At 49.1% G+C, this 26,531-nt stretch overlaps 1 protein-coding gene across 2 annotated transcripts in view; it reads left to right on the top strand.

Moving 5' to 3' along the window:
• Positions 1-26,531, top strand: part of ITGA11 (integrin subunit alpha 11) — a 125,473-nt gene that overhangs the window by 14,995 nt on the left and 83,947 nt on the right. For both annotated transcript variants that reach the window (XM_060169791.1, XM_060169783.1), the window contains exon 2: positions 13,183-13,294. In XM_060169791.1, the coding sequence (XP_060025774.1) occupies positions 13,183-13,294 (112 nt within the window). The remainder of the gene's footprint in view (positions 1-13,182; positions 13,295-26,531) is intronic.

The following is a 26,531-nucleotide window of genomic DNA, read 5'->3' as shown; positions in this document are numbered from 1 at the left end:
ACCTTGTTGTTTATCCATTCTATATATAATAGTTTGCATCTGCTAATTCTAAACTCCCGATCCATCACTCCCCCAACCCCCTCTCCCCCTTGACGACCATAAGTCTGTTCTCTATGTCTGTGAGTCTGTTTCTGTTTCGTAGATAAGTTCATTTGTGTCATATTTTAGATTCCATATATAAGTGATATCAGATATTTGTCTTTCTCTTTCTGACTTATTTCACTTAGTATGATAATCTCTAGGTCCATCCATGTTGCTGCAAATGGCATTATTTCATTCTCTTTTATGGCTGAGTAGTATTCCATTGTATATATGTACCACATCTTCTTTATCCGTTCATCTGTCGATGGACACTTAGGCTGCTTTCATGTCTTGGTTATTGTAAATAGTGCTCCTGTGAACATAGGGGTGCGTGTATCTGTTTGAATTATAGTTTTGTCTGGATATATGCCCGGGAGTGGGATTGCTGGGTCACATGGCAACTCTATTTTTAGTTTTTTGAGGAACCTCCACACTGTTTTCCATAGTGACTGCACCAGTTTACACAGGAATTCTATTTTAAAACAACTTCAGCTAGAGCATGGGTGGCCCCAGTGCATGGTTGGCCCTTCATCATCCACAGGTTCATGAGGATTCCTGGGCTTCAGAGGCCTCTTGAGAGGCCTCAGCGTCGTGTCTGCCTGGGGGGGAACGTGGAACCTGAACATCCCAGATAAATAGCTCTCCTTGGCTTGCATCCCTCCAGTGACAGTTGGCTCACCACCTCACAAGGCCGGACTTTGTTTTCTAGCAAAGGCAGAGAGAATCATGAGCCCTTAACTCTCCTAAGGACCTAAAAGTAGGAGTGAACATTTGGGATAGTTTTGAAAGCATGAGTAACTGACATATACCAAAAACCAAAGTGTTCTGCATAACCCTCAGAGAACCAAAGCACTTCCACTCCCCAGCATCCTCCATCCCCACCAAGCCTAGCCAATAGCATCCAGCTTAGCTTGTGTTCTGGTGGATCTATGTTGAGCTCTGTGCAGAGGGAGAACTTTTCAAATGGGTAGGGTGTATCCACTGTAGGGCGGGCCCTGCAGGCTTGGAAGGGATGGGCCCTCGCAATTCCTTTTTTTAGTTTGCATTCAAAGACCAGGGACAGACAGGCCCAGCGGTTCTCTGGGTCCTCACTGCCCTACTTCCTCTTCTTCAAGGGAAAGCCTTGCCACAAATTGCATATCCTGAGCTTTGTCCTTTTCTTACTTTGTCCAAACACCCCCTGGGCTGGGGCTAACCCCAGATGCCCAAGGCTCTTGATCCACACATTCATGACAAGCAGGAGACAATCTTAGGAGGTGGAAAACCAAAACCAAACTGTCTGAGCTCTTTGAGCTGGTTAGTATGTCAGGAAAGGGAAGGACTCACTGTCTAATTCGTCTCCCCTAGAAATGGCCAATGGCCAGGAACAGAGTGGGCAGGGCCGCCACGTACAGCTGTGCAGGCTGTGCACTTCATAACCCAGTCAACTACAATGTAAACAGCCCCCTCTACAGTTGTGTAGTGAAGTGCAGTGACCTGGGAGTGGGTGGTACAGAAATTGGTAACCGAGTACATAAATGGGCTTCATTAAATCCAACACAGGGACTTAGAGATACAGCATCTAGTCCAGTGTGTGCTTTTTACAGATAAAGAAACTGAGGGCCAGAAAGAAGAAGAAATTGGCCCAAAGTCGTAAAACAAGTTAGAAGCTGTGCTGGGATTAAAACTAGGGCTTCTGAAGCCAAATTCAGTGCTCTGAGTTCCCTCCCTCCCTCCCTGAGGCTCTGAGTATCCCATTCCCTGTCTGCTCCTTGTTAGCAGGTTAGTGTGTGAGGTTAGTGAGGTTCTTGGAGGCCTGAATATTTCTATTCTTTCTCTCTCTTTTTGGTCTCATATTGTCTTATATGTCAGTAGGTGCATTTTGAGCCTCTTTCGTGTGCTAGGCATTGTTCTAGATCCCGAGGATAAAGATACAGTCCCTTCCAGTGGAGTGCTGGTAAATGGTTAACAACCGATTCTGGCTCTTGGAGAGAGTCCTTCTTTGTAGCCATTGGCCAGTTACTGTAGTGTTAATCCTCCCACCATGGTCAGCTTTAAGTGACCAACAGGCATCACTGAACGGGAAGATTGCACACAATTGTCTCTTGTGAGCAGGGACCAGCACACCACTCGTTCCTTCCCTTGTAGAACTTAAACTCTAGGGGGAGAATAAGCAAATAGCTCTTGTAGCCATCTGTTACTATGTTTACATAATAAAAGAAACAAAGAAGCTGCTTTGAGGGAGAGGAATGGATTCTCCATAGCATGGTCAGGGAAGATTTCTCCCAGGCTGTGACATTAAAACTGGAGGTGGAGAAGGAGCTGCCTAAGCAAAGATTGGGGGGAGACTGTTCCACACAAAGGGAAAGACCTTGAGGTGGAAAGAGCTTGGTTTGAGGAGCAAAGAGGAAGGCAGTGTGGGTGGAAGCAGGAAGTGGTGAAGTTCATGGCACAGGAGCAGACTGGTCCTGCAGGGCCTGGTGGGCCCTGAGGAAGGGTCTGGAATCTACCCTACATACAATGCGAGGAACCTGGAGGGTTTGAAGCAGGAAAGTTCCAGGATCTGATTGGCATTTTTAAAAGATCACTGTGGCTGCTGTGAAGAGCATAGCTTGCAGCTGAGCAAAATTAGAATTGAGGGACCAGTTAGAAGGCTCTTGCCAAAGTCCAGGCAGAAAAGGATGAGAATGACTTGGGCTGGGTGATGTCAGAGGAAAGAGAGAAGAGTGGACGCACTTGAGAGGGATGGAGAGGGTAGAACCTGCACGGTTTGCTGATGGGAAGTGACAGAAAATTCTGAGGAAGGACCTCCAAGCTTCTGACTTGAGCAATCAGGGTGGTACTGCCAAGTGCATCGATGGGGAGACTTTGGGGAAAAACCAGTGTGGAAGGGAAAATCTAGGGCACCTCTTTGGTCATGTGAAGTGAGGGATGCTAGAAGACATCCAAGTGAAAATGTTCTGTGGGCAGCTGGACATTGACTGTGGGACTCAGAAGGCAAGACTGGGCTGGGGTATGACTGGAGGTTCTTGGGAGCCTGGGCCACTTTGAGGTGAGTGGAGGAAGGCAGCAGCCCAAGGCCCCAAATACTCAGCCGGATCCTAAAGTGGATGCTGGGGTCACATCTCTTGACTCCAGTTTTTCCACGCAGCTTGGTGTGTGTGTGTGTGTGTGTGTGTGTGTGTGTGTGTGTGTGTGTGTGTGTGTGTGTGTGTGTGTGTTAATCAAGCCTTCATTGCACTTTAAATGAACTTACAACACAGATTCATAATATCACTGTTGGTGTGTTTTAAAATCCATCATGGTAGCTCCTGAAAGCTTAAAGAAAGAGCTCCATTTTGATCAATGTCTCTACCTAGAGAGAAAGAAAAATGATGTAAGGCAGAAAATACACTGGCTTTCATCACCAAGACATCCGTCTTGTTCCTGACGGAGGTGATCCACGCGTTATTCCTGAGGGAGGTGATCCCTGGGATGGCTGTCCAAGGCTGGGAGTGAAAATAATGTTAATTACAGTAAATTTCAGCCTGGTGTTTCCCTTTTCAATTTTTAGGCCTGTTTTCCACGAACCTGACATCTGCTTAAACAGCATATTGGCAAACTCCTGATTTCTTTAAAAAATAATAAAAAGGGCAGATTTTTGCTCTCACCAGCACTTGCTGTCTTTCCATCCCCCCCCCGGATGCTTATGCAGTGTCTCTATTTCAGTCCACATCCACCTGCCCCTGCAAGCGTTTGGTCTCCACCACAGATCTTAGAGATGGGGCCCTCTCCACTGCAGGAGGCTGCCCAGCCTGTGTCTGATGGTTTCTGATTTAGAGAATTCTTCCTTCTGTAGGGCTGCACATGCTTTGGAGAGTTGAAGCATGTCGTGATAAGTCACACATCAGCAAGCATGTGTTTATCTAGCACAAAATAGGACACCAGAACCGGTTTTTGATGAGACAAGGTTACTGAAGTAGGGGAGAGAGGTTGGCAGGCCAGGGAAGAGGGTGGGACTGTCAGCACCCAGCATGTATCATGAGGGCACCGTGGAGCCTGGCTGGGGTGCAGAGGGTGAATTGACAGAGGGCCGAGGGTAAAGGGAGGGCTGCCCTGCGTCCCATCTGCTCATGTTCTACTCAGATGAATATTGAGTTAATTTGATAAGCTTGGCCATGGTCATTCATTCACTTGTTCATTCATGAATTTGTTCTGTCCACTTTGTTGAGAGCCTGTTGTATTTCAGACACTGTGCAGGGAGCAGAGGTGAGGAGGGACAGAACCCCCTCAGCTTGGTTAAAGTAGCCTCCCTTTTGGCACCAAATGTAAGGTTAGCATAGGGTCTTCAATGCTTCAACTCAAATGAAAGCTTCTCAGAGAGGGCTATCACTGGTCCAGCTGGAAGGGTGTCATTTTCAGGTGTGAGTAGGGGGTCTTATCTGACCCCACCAAGGAGAGCTCTCAGCTGCCCTGCCTGCCCTCTCACAGACACAGCCAGCTTTGATGAGGATGCTCAAAAGCACTGAAAGATGTGTAGCCTGGGAAGCAGACAGGATGAGACCTCGGCACCAGCACCTGGGCCCCAGGCAAGTCAGTCTTGGACCTTTAGTTTCCTCACCTGTTCAATGGGGAAGAAATCCCAAATCACTTGTTAGAATTAAATGAAATACTCTTCTAAGGCACCTGGCCCATCCTGGCACTTGGTAGGTGCTCTGAGAGTGGCAGCTGAATCCCACTGGGAGATTCGGGGAAGGAGTGGAACAAAAACCCTGCCCAGGGACTGGGGAGGGCTGGATCCCCACTCTACATGTGCCCCACCGGCTAGAAGACTGGGTCCCGGCAGGTAACCTTCCTTAGCCTCCGTTTCCCATTGGGGAAAGAGGCCCCAAGCCCACGCTTTGTGTGTGTTGACTTCATATTTGTCCATTGCTTCCCCTAGTGTTTGTAACTCTAGGCCCCAAGGGGATGCAGGTGCAGTCCATGGCATGGTTCTGTCCCCTGGACTCTCCGCCCCAGGTGGGGAGGGTTGGCTCAGGAGGCAGGACAGTCAGAGAAGGGCACAGGGTGCGTAGATGGAAAGGGTGAGTGGGACATGCCCTGGGCCCCCTGACAGGCAGGTGCAGGATGGGGCTGACAATATGAGAAGGCATTCGGGGGTAGGGAACTGAGAGCAAAACCTTGGAGGGGAGAGGGGCAGCCAGCACTCCCTCTGCTGTGTGGACTGCTTGTTAAGAGGCCGCCTGCAGGGACCTGATGAACTGGTGAATATGCGAGCTCTCTCCCAGCTGACACCTCTGTGCACATGTGAGGGCTTCCTCCAGACTCGGCTCTAGTGGGACCCAGAACTCTCCAGCCATGGTGGTCCCCCGCCTCATCTCACACACGAGGAAGCTTTCTGATTCTTACGTGTTCTTTTTCACACATTTAACATTCAGGGGACACCAAAGTACATATTGATTTGGGTTCTTCTTCCCTGGAAGGTGGACATGTGGCCACAGAAACCCACGGCACAGCCGCTGGCAAGCTCAGAGCCGCTCGTGGCCAGAAGCAGCAGTGGGTGTGGACCAGGGATGCTCTGGCTCCCAGATGAGATCACTTCCCTGAGATTCCCCTAAGAAACAAGTGCTGTGCTCATTCCATGGGGAGGGACGACGCCTTTCCACGGCAGTCACTCTCCAGTTCCCTCTGCCTTCTCTCTCTGTCCAGTCTGGGCAACGAGCTGGCCCTTCAGACTGAAGGCACCTCCCTCCCCTAAACCCGCCCCTCTCTCTGGACTCCAGTGGGGAGAAATCATTGCCACCTGTCATTACCCCTCCCCACCCTGTCCTCTCTGGCTAATCCCTTGGCCACATGTGCACGCGCATGCACACACAGCACACACAGCACACACCAGTTGCTGCCAGCGAGCCGTGTTCTGACCTGCATGAAGCTAGGGGAGCCAAGGATAGGACACCCCATCCAGAGATCAGGTTCTCTCCTGCTTCTTCAACAGAGGGAAGGAGAAGGAAGAACGGTGGTGCTGGTGATATTAGCGGTTGGAGGAGTATGAAGCAGGGTAGACTCCATAGCGTTTCCTTCTGAGGAAAAAGGCAGTGTGATAATGACCAGTTAGCAGAGAGACATGAAGCCACACCCAGAAGGCAGTCATTGTGTAAAAGAGTCAGATGCTGATTAAGCTGCTAGAGAAGCTAGGAAACAGGGTGGTCTTTGCCAAGAGTAGGGAGGACGCATTTGTCTCTCTCCTGGGGAGACCCAAGTGTGGGCAGGTTTGGTCTAAAGCACCAGGGGGGCAGCAGGGCCTGGTGGTAAGAACTGGCTTGATATCACCAGACCAGCCCCCACCCGATCATGGCCCCCAGTTCTAGCAGCAGGGCAGTGGCAGCTCAGGGCTAAGCCACTGGGGGGCAGCCGGGAGGGTGTTACAGCTCACTTTCATAAGTGGCTTGAAGCTGAGGGGCACTTGTGTTGGACCCAAGTGCTAGAGAGGAGGGAGGGAATGGCCCCGCTCCTGACAGCCAACCTGATAGAGACCTGCAGGGGCAATGGCCATCTGCTTGCCCCCTTGGGGTGTCCCAGTGCTCAACTGCCTACTCCTCCCCTCCGAAGGGAGATGAATTTGGAAATGAATCCAGAGGAGAAGGGTGACACAGACTCAGAACATCCTGACTGTTAAGGTTTTCAGACCACCTGGTCTAGCTTCCTCCTTTTCTATATTGGAGACTAAGGCGTGGGGAGAAGTAACTTGTTCAAGGTTCAGCCAGCCAGTGACAGAACCCAGGGGAGGACCCAGGTCTCCTGGTGCCCAACCTAGTTCTACTCATCACAGCAGCGCTATCTCTCAGGAGGTGGGCATTGTATTCCCATGTCCCCCTTTCTGAGTCCTAGAATCAGCTGTCCTAAAGTCAGGAGTCCATCCTCTGGCCTTTGACCTTGGCAGTGGTCCTCCAGCCATGTCTCCCTCCTGAGGGATCATGGCTTCCATGCCTAGAAGATCCCAGGGAGAGAGAAGCTTTGGTCGCTCCAAGGCCATATAGCCACGTACTCAAGGATTCAGTGCATACCACTGGCATCCTCAATTTTTGAAATAAGACGAGTCTGGAAGGGAACTGTGGTACCCCTGCCCACTAGCTCTGAATTTCCTCGCTGAGGTTTTAGCAGCACAGTCCAGCTCCAGGACGAGGCTGGACTTTCTTGGAAAGGTGATCGCATTGCCTGGACCCCCACCAAGGCCTTCGTCCCTTTGACATCTGGGTGTGCCCAGAAGCCACATCCAGGGAAGTAGGGCCCTGAGGCCAGGTCTCCATGGTTCAGGCAAGGGGAGAGGCAGCTGGGGCCTGGATAATACAGAGCATTAGATGACAGTTTTCTTTTTGGATTGGGAATGCAAAATATGATCATTTTTGCCTGGAGAATTCCCCTTCCTAAGTGTGTTTGGCTTCAACTGACATTAAGATGAGCTTGCATTCCTCCATACCGCCTGGCCTCCAATTCTAAATTGTTTGTGGAGACTCAAGACAGATGCTCGTGTGCCAACAACTGGAAGCTGGCTGTGTGTTTGCTCTAGAGAACCTCCCTGACATGTGCCAGGGCTGGGCCTTAGTAGCAAGGAGCTCAACCCTCTCATTTGACAGATGGGGACACTGAGGCCCAGAAAGCCATAGTGACTCTCCATGGACACTTGGCCAATTTAGTGACAAAGCTGAGATTAGAACGCAGGTCACCCTGCCCTGGGCCAGCCTTCTCTGGGCTTCACTTTGGGTTCTGGTGACATGCAAACATGTCTGTTGGCTCACGCATGTGGCTGCAGACTCTGAAGACCACAAGTCATGACCCTACTACCCAGCATGGAACCTGGAGCGTTGTAGCCCCAAATAGACATTCATGGAAGTGAAGGATTATAGAGCAGGGGTATAGAGGCAGTGGTGGTAAATAAAGATGGCCATGGTGACCTTGGACAAATCCCCACCCCTCTCTCAGCCTGAGTTCTCTCATTCACAAGGGTCTTAAACCCAATCAAGTGGTTCTCAAACTATGTTCCAGGACACCCTAGGGTTCCAAAGAAATGTCTTAGGCTTGTCACTGCAGGTAGGGAGTTTCCTTGCCCCCATCCTTAACCCCAACCTCAGCTTCCTGTGTCTGCTTTTCATTGTATAGATTTTGTTTCCAAAAGGTGGGATTCACTGCAGAAAAACAAAGTGTTGAGACCACTAGGTTATTGGATCTATAAGATCCCTGTTTGCTCTTGAAAATAAAATCCTAATAAGTTACCCTTCCCTGATAACATATTTGCTGCACACCATTTTTGACCCTGTGTTAAATTGTCCAGGGTTCACGTCCCCTGGCCATGGGGCAGAGAGAAAATGAGGTACGGGAGGGCCCTTGAGCCCAGCATTGATGCTAGGGGTCTGTCTGTATGTCTGTTGTTCCTGTGTCTGCCATTCCTATGTCCCGATGAGGCAGGACAGCCCAGCTCTAAGGCTCTTGGTGCAAGGCTCAGGCAGGAGAGGTCATGACCTGTCTGCTAGGCCACTCTGCTCCCTGACACGCTAGGTCCAGGCCTCCCCATGAGCTCTTGAGAAGGGAATGACTGGGTTACCACCCCAGAAACCATGAGTTCCCATTGTGTAATTATTCCTCCCCTTCCCTGATTGTCCATCATTTAAGACAGGGGTCCCCAACCCCCGGGCCAAGGACCGGTACTGGTCCTTAGCCTGTTAGGAAGCAGACCACACAGCAGGAGATGAGCGGTGGGCGAGTGAGCAAAGCTTCATCAGCCACTCCCCGTCGCTTGCATTACCGCCTGAGCCCCTCCCCATCGTCCGTGGAAAAATTGTCTTCCATGAAACTGGTGCCAAAAAGGGGCCACATGGAGCCTTCGGACTTTCTCCCCAGATCCTTGGGAAGCTAATGGCCGCAGTGTGGGGTGTGACTGGTCGAGGGTGGAGCAGCCCATCATGGGTGCTCAGCTGAGTCTCCTTGAGCTCTAGCGAGCACTCCCTGTGGAGCTGTTGAGTCCACAGGAGCTCCAGACACGTGTTGGCCAGTGTGCCTCAGCATTTGGGACTGTCACCACCCTGCCTGGTGATAGCACAGTAGCCTCCACCTCAGCCTGGAGTGGTGGGTTTGAGATCAAGCGATGCTCAAACATCATGCTGTGGTTTCAGTGCTTTCTTGGGACTGGCTGATGCTTTTTTAAAAGATAAGATTCTGAGAAAGGGAGCAGCAGCTGATGTAACTTTGGCCATAGTCCACAGGAGAACAGGCCAGGAACTGTGGGTTTTTTCCCCCTCTGTCATCAGTATCAAGGGCAGTAAAGTGGCAAGCTGCCCAACCAGGCTCCCACTGTCTCTGCAATCGGCCTGTTGACTCCCATCAAAAACAACTTTGTTTTCTTTTATTGGTATTTGGGGTTCATAAATCTCTGAGGAGAGTACATTCCCCAAGCATGAAAGCCACCTGCCATCAGGGGAACGGGCCAGAGATCTTGTCGGGGGCCAAGGTCAGGGTGTCAGACTTGACATCACCTTTAGGAAATCCATTCTCTGGTTGGTTCGGTTTGGTCAGAAGCAAATGCCGACTCGGGGAAGAAACCAGCACTTTGTAACTTAATGCCCCGTCCCTGAGAGCTTTTGTCCTCTTCCCTGTGGCCAGATTTCACTAATCCTGTCCAGGGGGTTGGGGGGTGGGGACTGGGGGAGACAGGACTAGTCCTAGACAAAGCCCCCTGGGGGAGGGAAGGAGCACAGGGCTGCCGGCCTCCTCTCCCATCTACTGCCCCCAACCAAACCCAAAGACAGAGGAGGTGTGGGACCTGAGGGCAAGAGGAAAGACCCGTTTCTCTGAAAAGAATTTTCCCTGCCTCCAGTGGGTCCTTCTCTGAAAAGCTGCTCTCCCAGGGGTAGCACATCACCCCAGTGCCCTAAGCTACCTGATCATGGGCTTGCTCTAACCTCCTCCCAGCTGAGTGATTTGGGGCAAATTACTTCACCTCCCAGAGGTATGATAATATCTACTTCACAGGGTTGGTGTGCGATTTAACTAAGTAATATAAAATTACTGCTGAGATACCTAGGATAGTGCCTGGAACATATCAGTGCTCAGTGAATATTTTTTCCCCTGTTACTCGTTGAGGGGAGAGAGTGTCCCAGCCAAATATGGGTCCTGGTCTCTAACCATTCAGTATCTATTGACTGCTGACTCTGAGCTAGATCTTTATTCAAGGCGGTAAGGATACAGCAGTGAGCAGCGTCTCTCGGCACTTAGAAGACATAAGAATATTATACAATATCAGCCACGTGATAATAAACAGATAAATGTGTAACATGTTAGTGATAAGTGCTATGAGGGCAAATGAAGGAGAATAAGGGGGATAAGAGTGACAGGGTGTCCTGGTAAGGGACAATATGGCATTGAAAGAGAGACCCGAATGACTTGAGAGAGTGAGCCCCGCGGGTGACCCAGGAAGGAGCTTTCCAGGCAGAGGGAATAGCCAGGGCAAAGATGCTAAGTGGGGACGGGTCTGACACATTCTAAGAACGGCCAAGGGGACAGAGTGGCTGCAGCAGAGGGATGGAGGGGGAGGACAGGAAATGAGGGGCAGAGGGAACCGGGTGGGATCATGCAGGGCCTTGCAGGTAAGGATTTTGGCTTTGACTGTGAGTTGGTGGGAAAATGATGAAGCATATGGAGCTGAGGAGTGATTGGATCTGACGGGTCCTGGAAGGATCCTTCTGGCCATGTTTGCCCAAGAAGCACTGATGGTAGAGAAGGCCCTGAAGACACAATTTATGGCCTTAGCTTCACTGGCCCTCACCCCCTTGTTGGCCTGGGAGTGGCGGGTGGGTCTGGATTTCTTGACTGCCCAACATGCCTTCCTCTTGTCAAGGTCACCTCCCTTTGCTGGGCTCAGATGCAGGAAAGGGAGGACCAAGGACCACCAGGGGACATCTCCAGGGGGCACCAGGGAGCCAGATAAAGTGTTGCCCCCCAGTCAGGGAATGTGCGTGGCCTGTGCATGTGTGTGCATGGATGTGTGTGTGTGGGCATGTGTGCATGCACATGTGTGCCTCTCTGTGTGTACATATGTGCGTGTGCATGTGTGTGTGTCCATTCCTAGGACAGAGTTGGAGAGTTCCTCGTCTGCAACTCCACTTCTTCTTTGACCTCTCTCTGTCCACCTCCCAGCTGTACACAGGTGACACTAGTATCTCTCTCTGCTCTGTGACATGCCGTCATTGGCCAAGGACTGTGCCCCTTCATCCATCTGTGCTCACCCGACCAGGCCCCTCTTCCCCAAGGTTACCTGCTTCTAACCAGGCTGATAAGTCCATTCGTGGGCTGGGCTTTGTACATAAGAGTATGTAAATAACATACGCTTCTTCCCCCACCCCCACTTAGGGCTATGACACTAAGTTCATGTGGCAGATTAGCAGTCATGAAGACAGGGTTGGCAGCTACGTAGCCACTCGCTGTCACTGTCTGCTCCTGTATCCCCAGCAGGTACTGCTCACTGATCACACTAGTCTTGCCCACTGAGCCCAGACTTGACCTCAGAATCCTTCTTAACTCAGTGCTCCAGGCAACAGTAATAATCAATTGACATGGATGAGTGAGAACACATGTCTAACATCCCTAATCTAAGGTATTCTAGCGTTACCTCAGGGGACTCTAATTCTGGGACTCTAATGATGGAATTTTTGGCCACTGTATCCATTTGCTGAGCAGAAAAGAAAGCGTAGCAGAAACCTCTTGTTCCTGCCTGTACAGTAGGCCTTATTCAAGTACATGCTCCAGGGCATCCCTCTTGAACACTCAGACTCAGGGGGTCCGTGCCAAGGGAAGGACAGAGGGACGTTCAAGGGTACTAGCCTCAGATTCAGAGTCCCTATCCAGCAGGCTTTGGGACCTTGGGCAGGTCAGTTCACCTCTCTGACCCTCGGCTTTCCTGTTGCTGCCCACATCACAGGGTTGTAGTGGAGATCAGATGATAGCAGGTATGTGAGCGTTCTGTGAAATTTACAAAGTGCCCTACACGTGAAAGGAATGACAATGATATTCTGTGGACTGTTTTGTTCTGCTGATTGGTTTTCACTTATCTGAGAGTTTTGGCTCATGGTAGGATCCCACCCCTTAAATCCCATGGGTCCCAAGTTTGGTGGTCCGGTAGGTACTGATACGTAACGAGGCCAGACGTGCCTGAAAATGCCTCGTGGAGGGAAGGAGTCGCAGAGCAGGTACCTGGGGTCCTGGCTCTGCTGCTGCTGCTGACCCACTGTGTACCCCTGGACAGCCTCTTAACCTCTCTGGGTCTGAACCCCCCTCTGCCAAATGTGGATGATGCTTCCCATTCCCCCCAAGTCCTGTGAGGGTAAATGGTGGCAAATGTGAGGAGACCCAGAGCCCTAAGCAGCGTACAAGTGTGAATTGCTATTTCTTGGGATTCAGCACAAGAATGCCAAAGGGGTAAAGCTCTTTGCCCCAAGGCTTTCCACTAGGTGGAATCGGTTAATTGACCGATTAGGGGCCAAGGTGAAAGGGTTACGGGAATTTCTCTCTGCTTTGCCTCAGCTGCTCCAGCCGAGCAGTATGCCAGGCGGAGCTTTGCATATGGATTCAGAAGGAGGTGGTCAGCCAGCAGCGCTGGAGCCATGGCCACTAGGACCCCAGGCTTGGTGGGGCGGTGGGGGGAGGCGAGAGAGGTGGGAAATCAGCTCCGTGACTCTTTAGCAGGCAGAGGTGAGAGAAGGGAGAAAGAGAGGGAGGAGTGGGGAGTGAAGGAGGAGAAAGGAGGGAAGAGAAAAAAAAAACCGGAAGAGGAGACCAGCAGAAGCTAGAAGAAGCAGGGTTGGAGGAAGGAGTGATGGAGGGGGACGGGGACTGTCTCTTCCTTATGGGAGCAGGAATTCTCTCGGGAAGGGACTGGGTCTTCCCTTTCAGACCCGCCTGGTCTCTCTAAGAGTAGGTTTTATGCCTATGCCTCCCCTATCAGATTGGCTCCCCCAGGGCAGTGGCTGGGCCTTTCCCATCAGACTGTTGGCTCCCCAAACAGGAACTGGGGCTCCCCAGGGATAGGGGAACATACTCCATCCACAGCCAAGACGCTGGACCTCCACCTGCCTGACTCCTCTCCTCCCCACCCAGGATTCACGGACACCTTCAATATGGACATCAAGAAGCCCCGAGTCATCCCCGGCTCCAGAGCCGCCTTCTTTGGCTACACGGTGCAGCAGCATGACATCAGGGGCAAGAAGTGGTGAGTGAGAGCTGCCGCCTCCACCGTAGCCCTGCACTGCCCCGCACCCAGCCCCTCCATCGGCTGGCCGCACTGGCCCTCATGTGTAGACGCCCCCCTTGCCGGGGACTTGACTTCTTGTTGTGGCAGGTCAGGGACTGCCTAGGATCTGCCCCTGTCCATGAAATCATGAGCATCCCATTTCACAGGCTTTGATCTTCTCATTTGAGAAATGGGAATGAGCACCCCTCCTTCTCCGGGTTATGGGACAGCACAAGTAGCAGGCACCTAGAACCAATAATTAGCCCCTCCCATCCCCTCTCAGGGCCTCAGGGTCTCATCAGTGGGGGCAGTGCCTCTGGTCCTGGCGGCTGGGAGAGCTGTTGGGGAGCGGGATGTCTCTGAGCAGACAGATGTGAGTGTGCTCAAAGCTAAAATACAGGAACAGTGGGGCAAAGGGAAGTGAGAGCAAGGCCGAGTGGCGGGGAGAGAGCCAGAGAGATCCCAAGGACCCCTCTGGGACGGGGGCATCAAGAGGCGGGAAGGGTCCACGTCTGATTTTTAATATAACTTTGTTGGATTATATTTTACATATTATATAATTTACTCATTTCAAGTGTCGATTCGGTGATTTTTTTAAAGTAAATTTACCAAGTTTTGCAGTTCATCAGTTGTAGAACAATTTCATCGCCCCGGTAAGATCCCTCATGCACGTGTACTGCTCATTGCCATTCTCCTTCTGCTGATTGGTTTTCAGCTGTCAGAAGGCAAGGCTTTCCTTCCTTCCCGAGATGGAAAGGACTAGCCCTTTGATCTGCCCTCTTAGAAGCCCTTGCCGAGTCAAGGGACCATGTGAACACTGACGATAAATACCCTACCTGCCCTCTTCCCAATCTGGCCTCTGCCTACCCTCCCACCCTCTTCTCCTTCTGCTTCCGCCACCTCCTTTCCTGCGCTCCACACTCCACCACATTGCATTATTTCCATTTTTCCAGTTCTCCAGAGCTTCTTTGCACATGCTGTTCCTTCCTCCCGTGATGTCCTCTCCTACCTTCCCGACTCACCCTACCCTACCACTCAGATCTGACAAATTCTCTCATACATTTTTTTGTGAAGGAGTATCTTATTATCTTTCGACTGAGGTATAACTTAGATACAGTAAAGCATATGCACCTTAAGTGTCCAAACCGGTGAACTTTTACACATGTATATGGCCATTGTGATCACCTCCCAGAACATGATAGAGAACATTTCCAGCTCCCTGGAAAGCTCCTTGTGCCTCCCACCGCTCCAGGTAACCACTGTTCTGACTCCTATCACCATAGATTGATTTTGCCTGTGTTTGAACTTCATATAGATGATATCACACATTAAGTACGCATTTGTACCTGACCTGTTTTACTCAACATTATGTCTATTACTGTTGAATGTTTCATACTTGATGTTTCTTCACTGATGTGTAATATTCTACGGTAGCAATGCACCACGTTTTATTTATTTATTCTACTATTGATGGATCTTTGGATTGTTTCCATTTTTGGCTATTTCAAGTAGAGATACTATTAACATTCTCTCTTTTTTTTTTTTTTTTTTTGCGGTACACAGGCCTCTCACTGTTGTGGCCTCTGCCGTTGCGGAGCACAGGCTCCGGACGCGCAGGCTCAGCGGCCATGGCTCACAGGCCCAGCCGCTCCGCGGCATGTGGGATCTTCCCGGACCGGGGCACGAACCCGTGTTCCCTGCATCGGCAGGCGGACTCTCAACCACTGCGCCACCAGGGAAGCCCTATTAACATTCTTATACATGTCTTCTGATGAACATATGCACTCATTTTTTATCTGGTATATACTCAGGAATAGAATCACTGAGTTAAAGGGAAGGTATATGTTTGTGGGACCTGCCAAGCATTTTTTCCCCAAATGGTTCACCAATTTAAATTCTTCTAGTAACATGAGAGTTCTAGTTGCTTCCCATCCTCGCTAACACTTGGTATTATCAGTCGTTAATTTTAGCCATTCTGATGGTGTGTAGTGGTATCTAATTGTGGGGTTAATTGGCATTTTTCTAATGACTAATGATGTTGAGTAACCTTTGGTAAATATATTGGCCATTTTGGTATCCTATTTTGTGAAATGTCCAGTTGAGTCTTTTGCCCATTTTTAAAATTGTGTTGTATGTCTTTTTCTTATTGATTTATAGGACTTTAAAAAATATATTCTAAATACAAATCCTTTGTCAGAGAAAAGCATTGCAAAGAACTTCTCCCAGTCTATATCTTGCCTTTTCATCCTTTTAATGGTATCTTCTTATGAATAGAGTTCTTAATTTTAGTGAAGTCTGATTTATCTGTCTTTTTTATGGTTAGTGTTTCTTGTGTGTCCCATTTAAGAAATTTTTGCTTCTCCCAAGATCATGAAGATATTTTCCTCTGTTTTCTTCCAGAAGTTTGATGATTTTGCTTTCTCATTTAAGTCAGTGATTCATCTCAAATTAAGTTTTGTATGAGATGTGAGATAAAGATCTAAGGTTTTTTTTTAATATGGATATCCAATTGATCTGGCACCATTTGTTGAAAGACTATTTCCCCACTAAATTGTAGTGTCATCTTTGTTGAAAATCAGGTGACCCTATATGTATGGGTCTATTTCTAGCCTCTATTCTACTCCATAGAATAGAAAGCTGCCTTGGTTACTGTAGCTTCAAAGCAAGTCTTGAAGTTAGTGTGAGTTCTCCATCTTTGTTCTTCTTTGACAAGATTGTTTTAGCTATACTAGGTCCTCTCTATTTCCTTATGAATTTTAGAATAGGCTTGTCAATTTCCCCTAATCAAACTTGCTGAGATTTTGATTGGGATTGCATTAAATTTATAGATCAACTTGGGGAGAAATGAAATCTTGATAATACTGAGTCTTCCAAACCATGAACATGTATATCCCTCCATTTATTTAGTTTTAAAAAAATTTTTCTCTCAACAGTGCTTTGAAATTTTCAGTGTAAAACTCTTGCATACCTTTTATTATATTAATTCCTAGGTACTCAATATTTTATGCTAATTAAAAATAGAATATTCTTTTTATTTTTTATTTATTTATTTGGTTGCGCCAGGTCTTAGTTGAAACAGGCAGGTTCCTTAGTTGCGGCTCGTGGGGCTCCTTAGTTGCAGGTCGCCGGCTCCTTAGTTGCGGCACGTGGGCTCCTTAGTTGTGGCTCACGGGCTCCTTTAGTTGCGGCTTGCCAGCTCCTTAGTTGCAGCACATGGGCTCCTTAGTTGTGGCATGCAAACTCTTGGTTGCAGCATGCATGTGGGATCTAGTTCCCTGACCAGGGATCGAACCCGGACCCCCTGTATTGGGAGCATGGAGTCTTAACCACTGCACCACCAGGGAAGTCCCTAAAATAGAATATTCTTATTTCATTTTCCAATCTTTTGCTAGTATAGAAAAATACAATTGACTTTTTTATATTTACATTATATCCAGCAACTTTACTAAATTCATTTATTATTTCTAATAGTTTGCTTGTAGATCCTTTTGAATTCTCTATGTATACAAGCAGATCATCTGAAGTAATTACTTTATTTCTTCTTTTCCAACCTTCATAGCTTTTATTTCTGTTTCTCTTGCCTAATTGCAACAGCCAGGACCTTCAGTACATGATTGAATAGAAGTTGTGATCCCAAACATGATTTTCTTACTTCCCTTATTAGAGGGAAAACTTTCAATATTTCATAATTAAATAAGATGTTAACTGTAGTTTATTGATTTGTTTGTTTGTTGTAGATACCTTCATATTAAGAAAGTTTTCTTCTGTTCCTACTTTTCTGAGGTTTATTTGTGTGTGTTTGTCTCTGTGTGTGTGTATGTAATAGGTGTTGAATTTTATCAGATGCTTTTTCTGCAAAGATTGAGATATTATATGGTTCTCCTTTATTCTGTTAATATTAATTATATTCATTAATTTTTTTGAATATTAAGCCCAATTTGTATTCCTGGGATAAACTTGATCACCACATATTCATATATATATATATATATATATATACACGTATATATGTGTGTATATATATGTATATATATATAAGTTGATTCTATTTATTAATATATTCTCAGGAACTTTATTTCTATGTACATGAGGTATATTGTGCAGCTAAATGCATCCAATATATTCTTATTGGATGCATTTAGCTGCACAAATATTCCCATTTGCCCATCTTTGACTCCATTTTTTTAAACATATTAATCACAGTTATTTTGAAGTCCTTCTTGGCTAAGGCTAACTCCAATATCTGGATCATCTCTGGGTCTGCTTCTAGTGACTGTTTTACCTTATGGTTATCAGTCACTTTTTCCTGATTCTTTGCCTGTTTAATATATATATATTTTTATTCTATGCTGAACATTGTGAATTGTACACAGTAGAGGCTATAGATTGTGTTACCTTCCTTTAAATACATTTTGTTCTGATGAGCAATTAAAATACTGGTGAAACCACCTAGAACTTACCACAGCTTGGTTTGGGCCTTGGTTAGGGCAGGTATCTGGTTTTGCCCTTACTTCTACGGTGCAGCCTTTACTCCTAGGGCATAGATTTCCTGAGGTCTCAACTGAAAGCCCACAGCAGTCATTAAAATGTCTCTATTCTGACTGAGCATGAACCCCAACATCTCCTAAGCACTGGGCAGCCTCTAAAATCTCTGCTCCCTGTGGCTCTTCTCTGATAGATTTTCCAGAAGCTCACACTACGCATGCACAGCTTAGGGGTCAGCCAAGACCCTAAGGGGAAATGTTAGCAGAGTTTTGGGGGTCCTTTCTCTGAGGTGCTCTCCTCTCTGCCTGCTTCCACCAAATCCTAGTTATTTTTGCAGCCTCAGCCCCAATCACTGTTTCCTCTACCCAGCAAGACTGCTGCTATCTGACTGGACTCTATTTCCCTGCTGCAATAGGAAAACGCCCTCAGAGAGAAAACTGGGTAAATGTGGGTTTAGTGCCTGTACTTACCTTTGCTCAAGTATTGAGCTCTCTAGTGCTATTTAATGCCTGAAAATAGTTGTTTCATGTATTTTATCTAGTTTTCATAGTTGTTTATGGCTGGAATTAAAAGTCCTCTTTCTTTTTTAAAAAAAAAATTATTTATTTATTTGTTTATTTATTTTGCTGCGCCGGGTCTTAGTTGTGGCATGCAGGACCTTCATTATGGCATGTGGGATCTTCAGTTGTGGCACACGGGATCTAGGTCCCTGACTAGGGGTTGAACCTGGGCCCTCTGCATTAGGAGCACAGAGTCTTAGCCACTGGACCACCAGGGAAGTCCCAAAGCCCTCTTTCATGTTCTTTAATCAACTTAAGTATCACTTCCTCTGAGAAACCTCCTCTGACCATCCTTTTCCATCACTAGTTTAGCTGTACCCATAGAATTCTGGATTTTCCTTTCCATAACATTTATCAAAATGGATAGTAATTGCCTATTTCATTGTCTTTCTTCCTGAAATCAGGCGTATGCTCCCGGGAAATTAGTAGATGCTCAAAAGAACATACTTTGAGAGACTGAATTAATGGTATGAGTCTCTCTCAACCAGCCCAGACATCAGATGCACAGCATCTGTATTCTATACATGATATGAATGGTCAAAGATTAAATGGGACTGACTTTCCCAAGACTGAATTTGTTGTGACCAATGTTTATTAAGCTTCTGTTAATAAATTTTACTAGACTCTGCAAAATTTTGGTATGGTTTCACTCTCAAATAACTCACCGACCAGTTGAGGAGTCGACACTAATATCCTTGAAATAATTTAAAAATAATGCAAGACAAAATACAACCTGGTGTTAATTATGTTTGTCTTTGTAAGACCACTTTCTCCATGAAGGCTTTCTGGATCCTTTTCCTAGCCTAACATGGCCTTACCCTTCCTAAGTCCTCCCTCTGATGGCCCATATCATTTCCTACCTTGTGTTGGAGTCACTTATGCCCATGGCTCACCTCCCTTATCGGACACTAGCCTCATATCCCCGTGCATGAGAGCAGCCAGCAAGTTGTCTCACTCACAGCAGAAGCTCAGCCAGAGTTTGAAGGGAGAAATTTCTGTGGCTGAGGTCTCTGGGAGAGCTTCATAGAAGAGGTGCATTTGAATGGGGTCTTGGAGGTTGGGCTTAGATGAGCAGAATGGTACAACAGAATTGACTCATGGCCACTCTTGCTGATCTGAGCACAGCCAGAAACATCATGGGAGCCGCTGGACCAGAGCGTGTTTTCTGGCTGAGAGAAACAGAGAGGCCTTGGAGACCCAGGGAGCTGCACCTCCTGCAGAATACATGGGAGCACACAGGACCTTTCAGGAATCCCTGTCCTCACTTGCATAGACCCCACTGCATACCCTACTTATTGCTTCCCCTCTCTGCTTTCTCCCCAGGCCCCCATTTTTTCTCATCCCATAGGCAGCGTTCCAAGCGTTTTATCCAGACCTAAGACCCGTGGATGTGGATCAGGGGAAAAGACAGGTCGATGTCAATGTCATTTGGGGGACACCACCTGGCAGTTATGCACAGGGGTGACTCCAGTGGTACATGTTGTTTGAAGTCCATGCCAGGAGGTACCTCAAAGGAAGGACAAGAGCAAGGGTTTAAAGTCCAAAGACTGCCACTTGGAGGAAGACCTTGGAAGAAGCTCTCTCATCCTCTCCACGCCTCTCTTTGCTCATGCACAAAATGGATATGAAATTACCTATCTCAGGTGCTAGGAAAGATCAACAAATACCTAAAACTTGAATGTTATAATCAGTAAAGCAGGAAATGGAGGGTTGGGTTGCTTTCACCCAGCAAGCAGCCAAGTCTGAAATCAGGCCCCTGGTGACTTGGTCAAGAGGCTCACTTTGACCCAGGGTCTCCTGTCTCCTGGGTGTGGACCCAGCTTCCAGCCCGTAGGTAGAGCTGGCACACCTTGGTCTGCATCTCCTGGGCCTGCAGTGGGGCCAGGGAATCTGTGTTTTAAAGAATTCCCCAGGACTCTAGCAGGGAGACTGGGGCCTCCTGGATCACCATTTTCACTGAGGACTGGGAGATGCCAGTGGGAAACAGCATCACCCCCAGCCCCTGCCCAAAAATCCAGGTCCCAACATTGCCGCAGAGAAGGACCCACCAGTTGTCTCCAACCACAGGCACCAATGAGGTCGGGCCCTCATTTATCAGGCTGTGAGCCTCCTTGAACATCAAGGGCACCAGACCCTGATGTAAATGGGTTGGAGGACAAGGCGACAGACCTAGTGGGGCTGCCACTTTATTCTCTTAACCCTTCATCTCCTGCCCACCACATTCCCAACTCAGAATTCAAACTCGGCAAAACTAACTGTGCTTCAGACATCTTGAACGGTTCTCCACATGCCTTGCTTTCAGCAACAATAACAACACTCACAGACACACAAAAATGAAAAGAGAAGACAAATTCTTCTTGGGCTGAGTATTCTCTGCCCCTGCTTTTTAAGCCCTTGTGTATTTTCAGAGAAATTTAATCCACATGACTCTAATGTATGTACATTGAAATCATTAAGTCAGTTGGTTTTCAAGACCGTTTGATGTCCCAGAAACTCCAGTGTAGGGTTTGCAGAGGGCCTCACCAAGGCTTTGGTCCACTGGAGCAGGAAGCCTCCTGGTGCTGAGAAAAAACAGAGCTGGGCCCCACAAATTTCCAATATGTCACTGAAGCTTTCACCCCAGAGAAAGAAGCCTCAGCTCTCAGGGAGGTGGCGCATTTCACCCTCTCCCCTCAAGGGTGCTGGGAAGCAGGAACCTGGTAGCCCCAGTGGGTTCCACAAGGGGAACCCTTTGGAACTCAGTGGGCTTTAAGAACAAAAGGGCATGTGAATTCCCTGGGCCACAGGTTCGGGGATGTGAGCAACTTGTAAGAGAAATAGGCTTGTCCCCACTTTACAGATGAGGCAACTGAGACTCCAAGAGAGATAACATAGTAAGTGTCTGAGCTACATCTGGAACCCAGGTCTTGTTAGGCCCAAGACAGCACAGGGCAGAAGCAGCCCCAGCCCAGAGACTGACTGGGAAACTACAGTCAGACCGCAGTGGTGCCCCTCCTGCCCAGCTACACTGCTGGCCCCGTAAGAGTCGAGGCTGTGATGACCCAAGACCCAGCACTAGCAGATTCACATAAAAATGCTGAGTCCAGTCAGAAAGAGAGGGTGCATATTCACAGAACCCCAAGCCCAGATGATAAATACCAAGAGAGGACACACAGAAAGGATCGCAGGAGTTCACGAGAGGGAGGGAATTTCTAATTCAGCAGGACTAGGTGGGGGAGGGCATCGGGAGAGGGTTGTGGAGGAGGGGGCTTCCACCTGGGTAGGATTTCTATGTGTAGAATAGACAGGGATGAGAAGAGTATAACAGATGGAAGGAACAGCATGGGTAAGAGTACAGGGCTGGAAAAGAAGAGGTCACGTTTAGAGAAAGGACACTGTCCCATGTGTCTGGAAGAGAAGGTATGGAAAGCAGAGCAGTAGACCAGACCAGAGGCTGGGAGAGGGAGGGGAGTACCACAGAGCTTCTGAAATACCAGAGTGCGGGGATTATATCTGGGAGGCAGTGGGGAGCCATTGGAGGTTTTAGAGCAGGAGGGTGGTTCACTAGAGTTCTGATTTTTAGGGTGATCACTTACGCTACCATATGGGAGGAGATCCTGGAGGTGAGGAGTCTGGTGGGAAGGCTATAGAAGTCTAGGTGGGTGGAGGACCTAAGGGCTGGGGCTTGGAGGAAGGGGCCTGCTGTATGAGTGTCAATAGTTCATTCATTCATTCTTGAGAACCTGTGCTAGGTCCTGGGAATTCAACGGTGAACAAAACTTCAAAGTTCCTGTCCTGATGGGACTTTTCTTCTGGTGGGGCAAGGCACATTATGAAGTTGCCCATCATCTGTCAGATGGTGATGTGTGCAGTGGAGAAGCATTAGGCAGGACGAGGGGGCTTGGGAGCAGCGGGTGGGGGGAGGGCTGCTCCCTTATACAGGCCATCAGGCAGGGCCTCAGTGCTAGGGTGACAGCAGTCAGAGACCTAAAGAAAACAGAGAATCTGAGACAATCATGGATATCTGAGAAAAGAGTATTCCAGGCGGAGGGAATGGCAAGGGCAAAGGTCCTGAGGTGGGAAGATGCTTGGGATGTTCCAGGAACAGTGTGTGTGGCTGGAGCAGTGTGAGCCGGGCAAGAATGGAGGGGGGCGGGGTCAGAGATGAACCAGGATGAAGGATGACTGAGGACTTGTTTTGCTGACTGAGAAGATAGTGAAAAAGCAAAATCCAGCAACAGGAGACAGACTTTGGGGGAACGGGTGAGCTAATCTTTGGTCCCGTTGGTTTGAAGTATCCAAGGGTCAAAAGAGTGCAGCTGGACAGCTGGCAGCAGGGGACAGGGGCCTTCAGGTTCCCTGTTCCCAGACAGGGAGGTTGGGGTGCAGTGCTGTGAGGGCTTATCTGTGTGTGCCTCTCCCAGAAGCCGCCGAAGGGGCCTAGCTTGGGAGCTTGCAACTCTGGGCAGATGCTTACAGGACCAGCCCTTGAGATGTACGAAAGACTCATGACGCACACTCATGCGCACAGAATAAGTCTAGAGCTCCTGCCAAGACTCATTGCAACGTACGCGAAACGTCTGCAGTACCACTCTAGAGCGCTGGTCCTCAAGCCTCGGTGTGCATCAGAATCCCCCGGGGGGCTTGTTAAATCGGATCACTGGGCCCCGCCTCCAGAGTTCTGATTCCATAGGTCTAGGATGGGACCTGCGAATTTGCTTCAAACAAGTTCCCAGGTGGCACTGGTGCTGCTGGGGCCCACACTCTGAGAACCACAGCCCTAGAGATTTCTATCCCCGGTTTCTTAAGTTGGTGACCCAGAGACACCTGGGAAGGGGCTGGAGCTGGGGTTGGGAGGACAGAGAGGAGGCTGCTTTTGCAAAGAGCTGCTCACACCTCATTCTTGTCATCCACCTGAAGCCGCTCCCGTCTCTCTTAGCCCTGCCTCTGCTTTCTCCTGCTTTTCAATTTTCTTTTTTCTTCTCTTGGCCCATTTCCTTGTCCTGATTTCTGCATTTCTTTCGCCGCTCCTTACTTGCTCAACTTTTCTTCCCCTCTGCCCCTTCAGCCCCCTTCCCTTCCCCATCCCTTCTCCCCTCCTCCCTCCTCACTTCTTCCACTCCCCTCTTGGCTCCTGCACCAGAATCTCTGATGGAAATGGGCAAGATAGGGGTTTAGAGGGTAACCAAAGCCAAGGGAGGCCACCCTGTCCCTGTACCCCGCTGCCCGCCCTGCTTCTGCACGTAGCCACCAATGTTATTAGTTTCACGGGCCTGACTGCACCCTTGAGGAAAGGGGAAGGAGCCCAGCCCAGGCTTCCTGGCACCTGTCCACCTGACCTGAGGCACCATCCGCAGGGCACTACCTGGCGGCAACCCTGGCTGGGGCCGAGAGAGTTTGCATACAGAGAGGGACAGGGCAGTGAGAGGGTGGGTCCTGGAAGCCAAGAGAAAACGGAGAAAGGCGATCTGGTGGAGGGGAGACTGAGAAGGAAGTTAGGTGCGCTGGCTCTTGGGGAATGACACCACAGCCTTGGTCTCCCCGATTCTGGGGTGTCATGATGGGAAACAGAGGCTTCTCTTGGGCAAAAGGGAGCCTCTTAAACATAACTGTCCTCACCCTCTGCAATGGAAGGACAGACTTGGTGGCTTGGCTCATCCAAAGTCGCGAGGGGTCCTAGACAGCCTCCTGCCGCTTTGAAGGATCCTTTTGGATTCTTCTGCAATAATTGAACTCAGAGTTGGTGAAGTCAGGTGCTGAAGGGCCTGTGTGATTGGGTGCCCTGCAGACGGATCTTGAGGCGGTAGGGAGGGAGATCCAGAGACCTGCCGGGCTCGGGCTCGGAAGCAAACCCTCCCCCTAGGGCAGCTCCTGCCAGCACCCCGCCCCACCTCCACCCCTACCTCCTCCCAGAGGCCTGGCGCCACACAGGATGGGCACCCTCAGCCCCTAAGGTGGATAAGCTTGGAATGCACCTGCCCGACACAGGTTCACGCCCCATCTCTCCCCAGAGACCTCACTGAAGACATGGTATCTTCACACACAGGGCTATCTCCTTAGCCTGAAAACAGGGTCACCATTGCTGGGGTCTTCAGGGAACCCTGATTCTCAGAGGCAGAGATGGGTTGAGAAGGGACAGGGTGGCTAGGAGCAGGCCCACGAGGTACAGGTGGACACACAGTGAACATGGGTGGGCTTGGCCTTCAGGACTGCTCCCCCTGCTGAGAGGGGTCTTAGAAATTATTTAGCCCCAATTCCTTATTTTACAAGCAAAGAAGGCAAAGGCCCAGAGCTAGAAAGAGCCTACACCAAGGTCACCCTTGAGACCCAAGTCTCCTAAAGCCCAGTCCAGCATTGCTTCTACTTCCTGTAGTACTTCCACCTGCTACATGTGCGAAAACTGCCAAAGCATTAGTCCACCCACCATCCTGGGTCCCTTGTCTCAAGATCACTAGGTGATATCTACTTAAACTAAATACTAGTAGAATTTGGGTAAGGCATTAATTCTTCTGCCATACCTTCATCTACTGACCTTCCCAGATAACAAGTTTGCATTTTCACTAGGATCTTTCATGTCTAAAACCCACTGATCATGGAATTTAGGGTTGACCGGAAAGGAAATCCATGAGGAATAAATCCACAAAAATTGGCTGGCAAGCCTAGGCGCAGGGGGCGATGCCCTTGGGCCCTGTCATTTCCTCCTTACCAACCCCAAGGTTTCCCAGCCTCTCATCTGTGGCCCTTTTCTGCAGGGTTATAGCAATGTCACAAAATGGGCACAGATCTTCAGCAGATAAGTGAAGGCACACTAGGGTGGCCCTTACTGCAGGAAAAGCCTAGGCTTCAGAACCACACAAACCTGGGCTCAGCCACTTTCCAAGCCATGGTAACTTGAGCACATCACATCCACGTACTGGACCACAGTTTCCTTATCTGTAAAATGGGCACAATGATGCAAACCCCCAAGAGTATTTTCAAGAAGAAATAGGAGATGGTGTGTGAAGTGTCTACCATGGGCAGATGCTGGGTATTCCCTTTGCGGGCCTGTTCCTCAAGAAAGGATATGGTGTCCAGGAGGGGTTTCCAGGAAAAGGGCCCCTGGGGCCAGTTTTCTGGGCAGAATGACAGATCTTATCCAAGTCGTCCCCCCTCCTCGGTGACAGTTGTCAGGGCTGGGGCAGCCTCAGACTTGGTTGCTGTGGAAATCTCACTAAGGAACCTCCTAAGCTCTTTTCCTGGCTTGGGCCCCCAGAACGGGCTCCCAACACCACAGTGCATAAATGCCCTCTGCTATTTTCTCTTGGAACAAATAAAATCCGGCACCATGACTCATGCTGGTTAACAGATAAATCACTACAGAAGCAAAGCCCAGGATAGGATGAAACCACCTAACACACGAGAGAGAGGAAGAAAGACAGACAAACTGTAGTCATTGGGGACATGTTGGCCCAGGGCCCGGAGCCAAGCCACCCAGCAGACCCTGGCAGGCAGGCAGCACATGGACAAGAAGAGAGTGAGCACAGAGGGCTGGACAGTTATGCAGACAGCCACCCTCACAGGCAGGAGCTGGGGGCTCCTTCAAGCCCTCAACAACACAAAGCAGCATTGAGAGCAGCCAAGGAAAGCGTGTTGGCCCCAGAACGAGCCAGGATTCTCGGGGCAGTGTTAGTACTTAAGATGCAACCTGCAAATGACCCCCCATCTCCAGGAGATTTGTTTTCTCTTCTCTGCTAGCTCTCTCTCATGCTCTCTCCTTTTTTTTTTTTTTTTTTTTTTTTAAATACCAAACCAACACAGGGAAAGTCCTAGACTTGAGGAGTATGTCAGCGAGGGCCCAGGTAACCTCTGACACACTCCCTACCTGGTCAACCAGAGTCAGAGCCAAGGCCAGTCCTCAGGGCCCTAGAACGACCATAGATAGTGCTGTGCTGATCCAGGCGGGGCAGAGAGACAACTTCTATGTGCTTTGGGGGTAAGAGGCACAATCTCGGTAGTGGAAACATTGAAAGCAAAGTCTCCTGGTTTCTAACCTCTAAGAAAGAAAATAAATCTAATTTGGGAAGTTCGGGGAAGCCAGAGGGATTTGCCAGCTCAGCATCTCCTCCACCTGCCATCCCTGCCATCCACCCCCCTCCCCCCGCTTCAGCAGCCTGTGGCTCTTCCACCTCCCTCCCACCTCTGCCACCAACACT

This window comes from Lagenorhynchus albirostris, chromosome 1 (assembly GCF_949774975.1).
Source record: "Lagenorhynchus albirostris chromosome 1, mLagAlb1.1, whole genome shotgun sequence".
Taxonomy (NCBI): Eukaryota; Metazoa; Chordata; class Mammalia; order Artiodactyla; family Delphinidae; genus Lagenorhynchus; species Lagenorhynchus albirostris.
Note: the sequence above shows the minus strand (reverse complement) of the source record. Positions and strands in the feature narration are given on the sequence as shown.